Source organism: Canis lupus, chromosome 12, assembly GCF_011100685.1.
Source record: "Canis lupus familiaris isolate Mischka breed German Shepherd chromosome 12, alternate assembly UU_Cfam_GSD_1.0, whole genome shotgun sequence".
In the NCBI taxonomy this organism is placed as follows: Eukaryota; Metazoa; Chordata; class Mammalia; order Carnivora; family Canidae; genus Canis; species Canis lupus.
Genome location: NC_049233.1, coordinates 48,982,310 through 48,997,200, shown reverse-complemented (window position 1 = coordinate 48,997,200; position 14,891 = coordinate 48,982,310). Strand labels below are relative to the sequence as shown.

Genomic DNA, 14,891 nt, shown 5'->3' with positions numbered 1-14,891 from the left:
AGTGAGCAAGAGCATGAGCAGTGGGGAGGAGCAGAGGGAGATGCAGACTCCCCACTGAGCAGGGAGCCTGACAGGGGCTCAATCCCAGGACACTGGGTTCACTACCGAGCAGAAGGCAAACTAAACTTAACCGACTGAGCCACCCAGGTGCCCCACGATCTGTCCTTAATTGTCTAAATCCCTATGTCATTATTCAGGGGTAGCAGTAGGTATCAAATGGAAATCTGGGAAATGTTAATTTTATAAATAAAACCACTTTTTTTCTTAACTAAAGTTGCATCAAATAACCTTTGTCTGGTTGTTTTGAAGGAACCAAAAGCTGCAGTGAAACAACCCAAGGACCAGCTTCCTAAAAGCTCTGTAAAAAGACATGCTACCTGTGGCTTCCTAGAGGTTCACAACCACTCTTGCTACATGGTTGGCACTTGGCATTGAGGTACAAAGGGTTTATTCAGACAGCAAAATACCTACTGGTATTTTTTTAAATTTTTATTTATTCATGAGAGACACAGAGAGAGAGGCAGAGACACAAGCAGAGGGAGAAGCAGGCTCCCTGTGGGGAGCCTGATGTGAAACTTAATCCCAGGACCCTGGGATCATGACCTGAGCCAAAGGCAGATGCTCAGCTTGCACTGAGCCACCCAGGTGCCCCATACCTACTGGTTTTGAAGTAACAAAATTAAGTTGTATGTAAAGATTTTTAACTAAAATGTGAGGTGACTATGGCGAGAATATGTTCACATAAAATATGTTCTCTTGTAGAGAAAGAAATCTCGCTTAATGTTTTAGTACCAAATACCTCAGGGACTATCTGTCCATCAGTGGGGCAACTAGAATGGTACAGGGGAAAGAGAAAACTAGGAGGCAGAGCAGGGAGTGCTGGGCCATTGGGAACTTGTATAAGGGGAGGGATGTAAAGCAGCCAAAAGAAGAGAGGGTGGTTTGACCTTCTGCTTGAGGACTGAGCAAATGGATGCCATTCATCAACAAGGAGACCATGGAAAAAGGACTGGGTTTCAGGAAGGGCATAGGGTCAGTGGTGTGTATTCAGATCCGAAATAACTGTGAGGAGTGGAAGGGGAGGTGGGCGGGGGCATAAGGTGACTGGGTGACAGGCACTGAGGAGGGGGCACTTGAAAGGATGAGCACTGGGTGTTACATGTTGGCAAATAGAACTCCAATAAAAATATACATTAAAAAATGAAATGACTGTGAGGTACCCACACATCATTCAGATAAAGATGCCCATGAGGGCGGCTCACCAGGTGGATCAGGAGACGAAGGTGAAGGTGCCCAGCAGAACTGGTAAGTCAAGGTGGGTGTGCAGAGTGAGAGCCAATGAGTGCTGAGAGCCCCGAAGAAAGCCAGCTTTGGAGGCAGAAACAGCAAAAGGAGATGGAGGCAGCATGAGAGAAGAAAACCCAAGAGGCAGAGCACTGAGGAGCCAGAAGATCTTCATGGAGGGAGGGTGGGCAACGTGCAAATTTTTGCCAATTTCCCCAACAAAAACAGACTTCTCTCACCCCATCCCCCACACCCCATCTTGTTCACTGGTGTAAAGCAGGTGCTCAATTAATACTTGCTGGATGGGTGAGATAACAGGTGACTTGGGTGAGAGCAGTGGCACAGAAGTGAGGGGAAAGGGAGCCAATATACTGGGAGATCCCAAGCTTCCATCTCTAACAGCCAATTTACTCTAGGGATATGTCTGACATATGATATCCACTGTCCTTGTCAGGTTACCTGTTCTAACTGAAAATGTGTTGGTCAATACAACATGAAAATAATAGGTCTAAATATGAAAATTATGCAAATAGCTAATCAGAGTTCTCTCTCTGTGTCAAATAAATAAAATCTTTAAATACAAAAAAATTCTTTTACATGTAGTTTCTACCCAATTCCCAACTCCCAACCCCATTAACTCTGAGGAGTTGTCCTGTGCATAATTCTGCCCCTACCTGGCAGATAAGATAGCACAACTACACACTATTAGCTACCAAGTAAAAATCTCCATGACACAGAAGAGACTACCCTTGTCTGAGCCCTGGTCTAATAGGATATCTGAATGGGAGCCAGGAGATCCTGGTTCTGGTCTCAGCACCAGCACTTTCTAGATGTACCAGTCATTCCCCTTTGGGGGCCTCCCATTTCCTTACAACTCCAAAAGAAAAATCTGTGTATGTACATTCAAAGGTTCTGGGGCTGAGCAACATGTATGTGAAAATAATTTGCAAAGTATAAAATGTTACACCCATGTATAATACCATTATTGGGATATTGCTTTATTAAAATATCTGTGCAGATGGTGTTCTAGGCAGGAAAACATTTGCAGATTACATCTACCATGTGCAAGATACCAAGGAAGATATTCTAACAAGAAGTAGCCCACAGGAAGTTCACAATCCAAAGTTATAAACCACACATTTGAACATGCTGGCTCAGAGCAAGAACTCTGGAACCAGATGGCCAGTGTTTGAACCCCAGTCCTGATACTTCCTAAGTGAAACTTTGGATGGGTTAGTTACCTAATCTCATCTTACCTCAGTTTCCTTATCTGTATAATAAGGATAATGGAGTTGTGGTAAGTTTAAAACATTTAATCACTGAATGGCTCTTGAAAGAGTACCTGGTACCTCAGAAACACTATTTATTTAAGTGAAAGCAGTTTACACTCAACAGTTCTATTCCCTCACTCAATGTACATGGGCCTTATTGTGTGAATACTGCATATGATGTACCTACTTAGACTTTGTAACTGTGGCAACTAATGTTCTCACACTTAGTTCTTTTTTTTTTTTATTTATGATAGTCAGAGAGAGAGAGAGAGAGAGAGAGAGGCAGAGACAGAAGCAGGTTCCATGCACCGGGAGCCTGATGTGGGATTCGATCCCGGGTCTCCAGGATCGCGCCCTGGGCCAAAGGCAGGCGCCAAACCGCTGCGCCACCCAGGGATCCCTCACACTTAGTTCTTATGGAAACCCTTTAAGTCTGGGGAGGAATTCGAGGCACCTGGCTGGCTCAGCTGGTAGAGCATGTGACTCTTGATTTTGTGGTTTTAAGTTCAAGCCCACATTGGGTATAGAGATAACTTAAAAATAAAATCTTTAAGGGATGTCTGAGTAGTGCAGAATCTGCTAAAGTTTCTCTCTCGCCCTGCCACTACCCTTGCAACCATGTGAGGACTCTTTCTCTCTCTCTCTCTTTCAAATAAATCTTTTTTAAAAAATGAGATCTTTAAAATAAAGTTTGGTGAAGAATTTGAAACTCACGAAGTGAAGAAATTTAACTACATCAGAGGCTCTTAGCCAATGGTGATCTTCCCCCCCAGGAGATACTAAGCAACTTCTGGAATCATTTTTGGTTGTTACAACTGGGTAAAAAGGGGCACTATTGGCATCTAATGGGTGGATGCCAGAGATGCTGCTAAACATTCTACCATGCATAGGACCAATTCCCACAAAAAGCACTGCGTGACCTAAAATGTCAGTAATATGGAAGTCAAGCAACCCTGGCCACATTAACAAGTAGTTAATAAGCAATGGAGCAGGTGCCTGTACCAAGGTCTTTGAATTCCAAATCCACTGCTCATCTTCTGTGCCAAACACAGAGAGATATGGGAGATAAACTCAGACCCAGGTCAGAGTAATAGTCTGGTGGGGAGTTGTGAGTACCCACACAACAGTATCCAATTATTAGACTGAATAGGCAGCATTTCACCAGTTGAGAGTAGAGCGCATACCATGCAGGATACTTCTCTAAGTGAACTACCTGCACCAGGTTCAGAATGAATGAGTAGGCCTTATGGGGGCAGAGTGGGTATGTAGGGTCTTTCAGGAATCTCGCAGGGAAGAATCTATAAACAGTTTCCCAACAGCAACACTACAAGCTCAAGACAATTAAATATTGCTTTCAAAGTTCTTTTTTTTTAATTTTTATTTATTTATGATAGTCACACACAGAGAGAGAGAGGCAGAGACACAGGCAGAGAGAGAAGCAGGCTCCATGCACCGGGAGCCCGACGTGGGATTCGATCCCGGGTCTCCAGGATCGCGCCCTGGGCCAAAGGCAGGCGCCAAACCGCTGCGCCACCCAGGGATCCCCTGCCTTCAAAGTTCTGAGGCAAAATAATTCTCAGCCTAGGTTTCATACCAAATTGTCACTTAAGTGAGAGGTTAGAATTAAGATAATTTTTTGGACGTGCCGACTCTCAAAACATTTATCTACCTGTTGCCTTTCTTTAGAAGTTACCAGTCACCATGCACCACCAAACTAAGGGTGACATGGGTTCCAGCAAATAGGACCTAGTACAGAGGAGCGGTGAAAGAAATTCTCAGGATGACTCTGTTTAAGCAGAACTAGAGAACAACACAGATCAAACTGGAATGAAAAGATGGATGGCTCCAGAAGGGATATCTCAAGGAAAAGAATAAACCTGACAAATACATGATAGGATCGGTCATGGAAAATTGTACTAAGAACTGCTTTACAGACTTGTTGGAGGGCAGAGGAACTCTTAATTATAAGTTTGAATAAAGCTAACCAAATTAAAAAATCAAGGCAATTATCAAGTCCAGGAAAAACAGCAAGTTATATAAAAATGGAAATGGAATTAATTATAGTACAACTCTTGGCTCACCAATGAACAGCAATTACATAATCACAGTAATTCTGAATCTGCTCAAGAATTGTGATATAACTGGACTGAGAGAGTGTGAAAGAGAAAGGGGCAATAGATTATGTCTGAAGTTGATCTCTTCCATGCACTCATTCTCAGGAAGACATCACAGCTGTGCCATTCAATACAGTAGCCAACAGCCACACGTGGCATTTCAATTTTAGTTAATTAAAATTAAAAGTGAAATTCAGCTGTACTGGCAACATTCTAGGTACTGAATAGCTATGCATTGCTACCCTATTAGCACAGATATAGAACATTTCATCATCACAGAAAGTTCTGTTGGACAGTGCTGTCTACAGGATGTATCCCATCAAACCAAGGGAGTAAATGAAGAAAGAAAAAGACACGAGGGTCCAGAAACAGAAGATAAATATATTGGAAAATGGTAAATGGAATCCTTAGGATAATAGTTATATAGTGAAGAGTGACATTTGTTAGAAGGCCCTACAGGCCACCAGTCCAGACTGAAATAGGGAAGAGGGCTCCAGAGAACATCTCTTCAAAGAGACTCAGTAGAGAGACTACCTAACACATCTGAACATCCAGAGAGAAGATTAGCAACTGAGGGAGAGTTTGAGGATAGTTTGCAGTATGTACAGACAAAACCAAGGAAACAAACACAAGACAATTATTAACATCAGAGTAAACGAATTATTACAAAGGAAAAAAAAGGAAACCTAACGATAGTACCTACTACATGGGTCATCCAGAAATAAACTGGTTAAGGGGCACCTAGGTGGCATAGTCAGTTGAATGTCTGGCTCTTGATTTCAGTTCAGGTCATGATCTCAGAGTCAGGGGATCCAGCTCTGCATTCGGCAGAGACTCTGCCTGAGATTCTTTCCCTCTAACCCTCCCCCCACTCTCTCTCAAGTAATAAATCTTTAAAATAAACAATAAATAAATAAACTGGTTAAATTAACATAAAGACCAAATGCTGATATCATCTAAGTAATGACACAACTATATTGGAGAAGGTAGACATGCATATATGAAAGCAGGGAAGAAAGAAAATTAAATCTTAAATCACCAGTTTTCATATTGTTACATCAACAGATAATGCCTCAAATGGAAAAATCAAGATTGAACAATATCAGGATACCATTTATGAATGTAAACGCTAAAGGAAAACTACCTAAAAGACTGAATGTAGTTGGCTATGGAGAATCAGAAAAGGAAGAGAAACACAGTAAAAATATTTGACTTTAATCTATGTGTAGGTACAATATAAAAATTAAAGTAATACCTACTTTTTAAAAAGTTTTTATTTTAATTTGTTAGTTATCATACAGTGTAATATTAGTTTCAGGTATATGATACAGTGATTTAGCACTTCCATATCTCACCAGACAAATGCACTCCTTAATTCCCATCACTTATTTTTCCATTTCTCCCATCCACCTCCCCTCTGGTAACCTACCAGTTTGTTTTCTATAGTTAAGAGTCTGTTTCTTGGTTTGTCTTTCTCTCTCTCTCTCTCTTTTTCACCTTTGCTCATTTATTTAATTCCACAAAAGTCAAATCATATAGTATTTTTCTTTCTCTGACTTATTTTGCTCTAGCACCATCTATGTTGTCACAAATGACAAGATTTCATTCTTTTCATTGGCTGCATAATATTCTGATATATATGTATATAAAATCTTGAATGATATTGCTATCTATCTGTCTTCTTTATCCATTCATCTATCAGTGGATACTTGGGCTGCTTCCGCATCTTGGCTACTGTAAATAATGCTGCTATAAACATAGGGGTGTACGCATCTCTTTGAATTAGTGTCTTTTGTTCTTTGCTGATTCAGATGCCTTTTATTTCTTTTTGTTGTCTGATTGCTGAGGCTAGGACTTCTTGTACTATGTTGAACATCAGTAGTGATAGTGGACATCCCTGCCATGTTCCTGACTTTAGGTGAAAAGCTCTGTTTTTCCCCACTGAAAATGATATTTACTATAGGCTTTTCATATATGGCTTATTAATTGGGTAAATATCCAAAAGTGCTATTGCTGGATCATAAGGTTGTTCTATTTTTAACTTTTTGAGGAACCTCCATAGTGTCTTCCACAGTGGCTGCACCAGTTTGCATTCCCACCAACAGTACAAGAGGACTCCCTTTTCTCCATAACCTCTCCAGCACCTGTTGTTTTTTGTGTTGTTGATTTTAGCCATTCTAATAGGTGTGACACACTATCACACTGTAGTTTTCATTTGCATTTCCCTGATGATATGTGATGATGAGCATCTTTTCATGTGCCTGTTGGCCAATTGTATGTCTTCTTTGGAGAAGTATCTGTTCAAGTTTTCTGCCCATTTTTAAATTGGATTATTTGTTTCTTGGGTGTTGAGTTTTATAAGTTCTTTATAATTTTAGACACTAACCCTTTACTGAATATGTAATTTGCAAGTATCTATTCTCATTCACTTGGTTGTCTTTTAGTTCTGTTGACTGTTTCCTTTGCTGTGCAGGAGATTTTTTATTTTGATGTAGTCCCAATAGTTTATTTTTGCCTTTGTTTTCCTTGCCTCAGGAGACATATCTAGAAAACAGTTGCTATGTCTAATGTTAAAGAAGTCACTGCTTGTGGTCTTTCAGAATTCGTAAGTTTTCAGGTCTCACATTTAGGTGTTGAATCCTTTTTGAATTTATTTTTGTGTATGGTGTAAGAAAATGGTCCAATTTCACTCTTTTATATATAGCTGTCCAGTTTTTCCCAACACCATTTTTTGAAGAGATTGTCTTTTTCCCATTGTACATTCTTTTTTTTTTTTTAATTTTTATTTATTTATGATAGTCACACACAGAAAGAGAGAGAGAGAGGCGGAGACATAGGCAGAGGGAGAAGCAGGCTCCATGCACCAGGAGCCCGATATGGGATTCGATCCCAGGTCTCCAGGATCGCGCCCTGGGCCAAAGGCAGGCGCTAAACCGCTGCGCCACCCAGGGATCCCTCCCATTGTACATTCTTACTTCATTTTTTGAAGATTAATTGGCCATATAATTGCAGGTTTATTTGATCTATGGGTCTTTTAAAAAAGCTTATTTATTTGTTTGTTTTGGGAGGGACAGGGAGGGGTAGAGGGAAATGGAGAGAGAGAATCTCAAGTAGACTCCCCACTGAATGTGGAACCTGATGAGGGGCTCAATCTCATGACCCTGAGATCATGACCTGGGCTGAAACCAAGAGTCTGATGCATAACTAAGTCACCCAGGCACCCCATGTGTTTATTTTTGTGCCAGTACCATACTGTTTTGATTATTGCTGCTTTGTAATTTAACTTGAAACCCCGAATTCTGATTGCCTCCAGCTTTGCTTTTCTTTTTCAAGATTGCTTTAGCTGTTTGGGATCTTTTGTGGTTCCATACAAATTTTAGGACTGTTTGTTCTGATTCTATGAAAAATGCTGTTGGTATTTTGATAAGAATTGTATTTAATGTGTACATTGCTTTGGATAGCATAGATATTTTAACAATATTTTTTCTCCCAACCAATGAGGATGGAATTTTTTAATAATAAATATACACTTGGTTTTAGTCCCTGTCCTGGCTCACAGCTTCCCAAATCCTTGGAATTTCCTAAGTGATAAGAGCAATAGGAGCATCTTTTGTTACAATAGTTGATCTTTTGTCCTTAGTTCCTGAAATAGCCCCAGAATAAAAAAAGTGAAAGAAGTCTGTTCTTCATAATAAGCCCCTTTCAACCACACCTGAGTTTATGTTAATGAGGTAACTTTTTGAAAGCCCTTAAGGATGGGGGCTGGTTGCCAGGGGAACCAAACTAGGCTAGAGGGTTAACTTTCTGTCCTATCCTCTGACCTCGAAGGAGGGAGGTGAGGCTGGAGGTTGAATGTCAATCAGCAATCACCAGTGAAGCCTCCATAAAAACCCAAGAAAATTCAGAAAACTTCTGGGTTGATGAAGACATGGAAGTGCTGGGAGGGTGATGCACTCAGAGAGCATGGAAATTCTGTGCCCCTTTCCTTATACCTTGCCCTATGTATCTCTTCCATCTAGCTGATCCTCAGTTATATCCTTTCATAATAAACTGGTAATCTAGCCAACAAAAGGTCTTCCTGAGTTCTGTGACCTGCTCTAGCGAATTAATCAAACCCTAGGACGAGGTTGTGAGAACCTTTGATTATTTTTTTTAATAGGAAGAATTTTTTTAAGGTTTTATTTATTTATTCATGAGAGAGAGAGAGAGAGAGAGAGAGAGAGAGAGGCAGAGACATAGCAGAGAAGAAGCAGGCTCCATGCAGGAAGCCTGATGTGGGACTCGATCCCAGGACTCCAGGATCACGCCCTGGGCTGAAGGCAGGTGCCAAACCCCTGAGCCACCCAGGGATCCCCAGAGCCTTTGATTTATAACCAGTTGATGAAAAGCACAGGTAACAACCGTGCTCGGCAATTGGCATCTGAAGGGGTATTGTGGGGCTAGGCACTCTTGTGGGATGGAGACCTTAAACTGTGAGACCTGTCACCATCCCCAGATAGATAGTGTCAAAACTGAGCTAACTGCTTGGTGGTGCCAAAGAAGCACACATCAGAATCATGAAACAGAGAGACTGCATGTGAGAAACTGAAAATGTGAGCTGGCCAATTGTTGCCACAGGTTGTCAGACATTACCATTTGAAAATTAAACTGTGTTTCTCACCACAGCTCTGTCTGGGGTGGTCTGGAAGGTGGGGTTTGGAGCCAGACTCTGCAGGTACAAGTAGCAATTCGGTCACTCAACAGCTGAAGGACCCTGAGCAAGTTGCTTATATGATTCTGTGCCTCAGTTTCCTCATCTCTACAGTGGGCACAAAAATGTACCTCTTCTAGAGGACTGTAGTTCTTAGAGCAATACTAAGTGCACAATAAGTATCTTCCATCAGCATTATTTCATTTTTGTATTTTTAACTTGTCACCTAACTCTTTCCTCCATTTTGCTACAAAACTGCGCCCTTGGCCAGTTTGTTCTCTCATCTCCCATGGTGTCATCTGTCAGTGAGGGGTAACCAATGTCCTCCAAAGCCTACTATGCATTTTTACTGACCCCTATGAAATGAAAGCCCAAAGAGAAGGCGCCCAGCATCTGGACCAGGTCTGTCACTATACAGATGGGAACAGCGAGGTTCCCCACAGTGGATGGGCTGCCGGTCCACAAGCTAGTCTAATGCGATTATTGTACAAACACTTTTCCCAATAAATTTTTGTGTCCCAACTTCTCCAGAGACATCTCTTGTCCTTTTAGCTAAAGGAATAGGTGAGAAAAAGCCACACTGTGATTTTAAAGACTCAAATGCTAATTACAAGTCACTCCATTTGAAAAATTGCATTGAAAGCATTTTAATCCTCCTTCCTTCTCTCCAAACTGCCATCACTGGAAAAAAGAAAAAGCCAGTTCTGTGAAAGCTTCAAACCACACACAACAGTTGTACAGACAATGGTTATTAAGAGGTAGGCTTTTTCCCAGGGAATGGCTAAAGCGTTTTTTCACCCCCTTCTTGTTACCTTGGTAACTGCTACCTTGGCGCCCTTGTTGATGAGCTGAACCACATTCTCCGCTTGGCCTTTGTACGCAGCTATGAGAAGGCGTTCTGAAAGTGCAGCGACCGCATCCTGCTGGCTCATGAATTAGGAGAGAAAGAGGTTTTCAGGACAGCAGTAGTCAAGTTCTTTCGGCTCAACACGACGCCACCGGCCCGGGCAGGCACCCACGGGTAAAGATGCTCCCGATCATTAGAAGGTGTCTTTATTACTATGCCATCTTCGGGACCTGGGGATTACAAAACAGAATTGCCATCAGCACCACTCGGCACACAGGACCGGCCACATCTCTTCTCTGGTTTTAGGGCATCTGCTGATGGCTCATTGCAGGGGGCAGGAGCTGAGTGAGGACAGGACAAGCAAGAAGCACTGTCTCTGCACACCAAGACCCCGGAACCTGGGAGGAGATGACAGCAGAGTGCGCCAGTCGCCCTCCCTTCTTCCTGTTTCAGGGACATTCCCTAGAGGACCACAGCCCAAACTGTGAGATCTGCTCTGCACTTCCATCCTGGGTTGCAGACACCTGATAGAATCCCATCAACAGGGACGTCTGGGTGGCTCAGTGGTTGAGCGTCTGCCTTCAGCTCAGGGTGTGCTCCCGGGGTCCTGGGATCGAGTCCCGCATCGGGCTCCCCGTGAGGAGCCTGCTTCTCCTTCTGCCTATATTTCTGCCACTCTCTCTCTCTGTGTCTAATAAAATCTAAAAAAAAAAAAAAAAAAAAAAGAACCCCATCAACATCATGGGGTTTCCAGGCCAGCCTCTGCAGGTCACTGTCCTGTGTGTATGATCACAGAGGGCCTTCTGACCATGTGCCAGGGGTCCACCACAGCTAACAGGCTCATCCCCCCTCTCTGGCGAAGGGGCCTGTGGACCACACCCCACTGAGACCCTGAGGAGTGGGCTAGATCCTTGGGATGTTGTCCTGGCATTTACTGCAGTTCTTTTGTAAGCAGTGTGGTTTCCTGAGTTCTGGGGCAGATGGAGAGCTGGGCACAGGCCCCGGGGCCATCTCCCAGTTCCAATTACTGTCGGAACAACCCACGTTGGGAACAACAAGGATGCTAGAAACACTGACAGTGCGCACTGCCAGTGGCACCAGGAGGGGCTGCTTGTGTTGCCTCCGTGCTTAACAGGAAATAAAAGGCCTACTAAAGCCACCTCTAGGACATGAAGCCCGGACTCAGAGCAGCGGTCTGGAGGTGGTAACCAGTAGTAAACTTAACCTCTTCTTTCCACCAAAGGGCAAATGAACAGAATTTTAAAGACTGACTCCTCTCAGTGGCCCCAGGCCACCATGAGAGCAAACCAAAGCCATTGGTAATTATGTCAAAAGTAAGGGGTTCAGGGTGCCTGGGTGGTTCAAATGGTTAAGTATCCTGACTCTTGATTTTCATTCAGGTCATGATCTCAGGGTCTTGAGATGAAGCCGTGAGGTGTATATGGAGTCTGCTTAAGATTCTCAAAAAAAAAAAAAAAGAAAAAGAAAAAAGGAGAGTTTTTGCGGGGCAAAAGAAGGAATACTTAAAAATTAAACACACTAAAAAAAAATTTAAACACACTTCTGCTAGGACATAAAGGAAGTGAAAGCTTTGTGCTTTGTGTTTTAAAACATACTTATTAAAAATACCAGTATATGCAAATGGACAGAAAACACTATGCCAAGGGGACACCACTTTTAACCCCAGGCCCTACTACACATTCTAATTTTGAAGGCCTGGAAGATACAGACATCTTTTACAGTTGCTTCCAGGCAAACCCAAGGCTCCTTTCAACCTCTAAAACTAAGGAACTGGCCATGAGGTAACTAGAAAAGGTCTGGACTGTAGGTATCTTGCCCTAACTCTCATCCTACCATGTCATTCCAGGTAAGTCATTTTGCCAACAGCTCTGAAAGGCTGGGCTTAAATGATCATATATAAATCAGACAAAAAAAAAAAAAAAAGAAATTGGTGGGGATGAAAGGTAGCATTCTATTATGTGAAAGTACTGGCCAAATGTGAATATTATACTTTCAAAAAGGTAATGATTATCCCTCCTACCCCCTACTTGTTAATTATCAAATTTTCTCACTTCATCCATATGTTGCCCAAAATGTGGGTAAGGAATAGCAAGGAAAGAAAGCCAAGAAACCTTCACCAATCTACCCTGCTCTGCTCATTGTTGGCTCAGCAGACCTGGAGGAAGGATGCTCCAAAGCAGAGGACTCCTCTGTTAGCCATGGTCAGAGGTCCCTGGGAAGCACCAGAAATCTTGGGTGAATGAAGAATAAGCCAATTAAAGAAGCAAGTTGAGGGATCCCTGGGTGGCGCAGCGGTTTAGTGCCTGCCTTTGGCCCGGGGCATGATCCTGGAGACCCGGGATCAAATCCCACGTCAGGCTCCCGGTGCATGGAGCCTGCTTCTCCCTCTGCCTATGTCTCTGCTTCTCTCTCTCTGTGTGTGACTATCATAAATAAATAAAAAATTAAAAAAAATTAAAAAAAAAAAAAAGAATCAAGTTGAGACTCAAAACAGAAACAGAGCTGGAAATGCCACTGGAAATTCCCAGGGCCCCACTGAAAGACAAGTTTGGGCTTTATGTTTCTCAGACTGTTCTACTGTTTACAAGCAGTTTGTTTTTGTAAATATTTCTTTTTTAATGAGTTAGCTCCTGGATATACTTTTATTATTATTTTTAAAGATTTTATTTACTTATTCATGATAGACACACAGAGAGAGAGGCAGAGACACAGGCAGAGGGAGAAGCAGGCTCCATGTAGGGAGCCCGACGTGGGACTTGATCCAGGGACTCCAGGATCACGCCCTGGGTGCTTAAACCGCTGAGCCACCCAGGCTGCCCTGTTTTTGTAAATATTGAAAACACTGTCTCTCTATAGATCATCCGTGGAACCTTCACACCAAGAATACTGAGCTTCTGCTCTGTTTGTCCCAATACTGCAAAAGCGCTCCAGGCCCAAGTGGCACGAAAATACAATATTAGCCGTGGCTTCCTAAATGCTCTCCCTCCACATCCACATTCTTCCATTTACTCATTTGTTGTCCTTGTACACTCAACTGCCACGTTCTCGTACCCAAACTTTTCCTGCAATGGGCGTTTGAATGCCTCAAGGACAATGGCCCAGTGCATACAAAGACTATTATCATGGCTAAAATTTCACTCATTTTACTTCAGAGCTTAGGGAATAGAGATGTCCTAGCTGCAAACTCAGTGCAGCCCATCAGCCGAGGTCACAAGCTCCAGACCAGCAGTGCTGTCCAGTCTCCCCAGCAACAGATGCACGGGTCAATGGGCCCATAGTACATGTACAGCCACTCCCCTCCTGTCCCAGACAATAAATTCAGCTCTCAGACATCTATTGCCATGGTTGCAGCCTTCTGAGATAGCCTTGTTTACATAATTACCTTTGGTAAACAGCCCTTTGCAAATCTAGCATACATTACTATTCCTTTTTTTTTTTTTTTTAAGATAGAAAAACACTACAGTTGAAAAATGTTGGCCAGATTTTTTTTTTTTTTAAGTTTTTCAGTTACAGCTACTTAGGAATGAAATGCTCCCCACTCCTCACCCTTCCTCTTCCCCCTTGGTCAATGCACAGCCTGCCTGAGGCACTGGGCAGCTCCAGGATATGTTGCTTATAGGATTTTGGATACTGCTCCCAACTAGAATTGCACAGAGAACTGCCTGCAAAATCAGGAACAAAATCCCAGGGTTCCAGTTCCCAGTCTGCAGTTAGCATCATCCCTGTGTGCTTGGGCATCTCATGTTCATTCTCAATTTAAATCCAGTAATAGCCTCACTTGTAGGACCTCCAGCATTCACCTACAGTTGCATTTACACTCAGGGTGGTTGGAAGGGATCAAAGTGGCTGAGTCTTATGTTTCCTTTCTATACCCCCATCCTTTTCCTTACATCCTTTTGGAGTCAGGAAATACTCAGCTTCTCGTGTGACACCTCTGAACTGACAAATTGGGCCAGGCAGAGGCAGGCTTGGGGGTGGGGAATAAGGAGGATAGAGAACACCCAATAATAAATGGTGAGGGGAGAAGAATAGAGAGGTGGCAACCAGTCTGCAATAAACGAGTTAAGTTTCACCGCCAACCTGTTGGGTACCCGGGCTGTAGCAGCCCCATTCCCTCATTAAATCTGAGCCTCCTCCTCCAAGTGGATCAGCTATCTTTCAAGACACTTCCCACTGATGGTGGTGAAGAATTTCTTCTGCCCCACATCTATCAATCACATCCCTCTCTTTGTCACAATGCTCACTTTCACTGGGTTCTAGAGAAAAACATTAAATGCAAACATGCTGCCAGTTCTTTAAGCAGAAATGAAATAAATCCGTGATCATAAATATTCAACGAGCATCCTGAATCCAGAAAGGTATTTAGCTTCCTAAGATTTCCCTCCTTTTTCCCAGCCCACTGCCCCATTTTCACTGCATTCCAATTTGCCAATGCTTTTTTCCTCTCATTGCGAATGCCAGAAGGCCACACAGCTGCTTGGTCTGTGATGCAATCTGTTTTCTTTTTATAGCAAAAGGTCTCTGAGGTTTGCTTTTGCTGGTTTCCTGAGGGTTTACAACAAAGTCTCCTGGTACCAATATCCCCAAACCACTATATTCAGTTTCCTGACAGACTAAATATCCTAGAAAAGACCTACAAATAGTCCCAGCCAGGACCTTCTGCA

General features: G+C 42.8%; 1 protein-coding gene across 1 annotated transcript in view; it reads right to left on the bottom strand.

The window, feature by feature from the left end:
• The window catches only part of ANKRD6 (ankyrin repeat domain 6), a 197,897-nt gene that overhangs the window by 64,582 nt on the left and 118,424 nt on the right, over positions 1-14,891 (bottom strand). The window contains 1 exon segment of the mRNA XM_038554726.1: positions 10,172-10,436. Coding sequence (XP_038410654.1) covers positions 10,172-10,291 — 120 coding nt within the window. The 5' untranslated portion in view covers positions 10,292-10,436.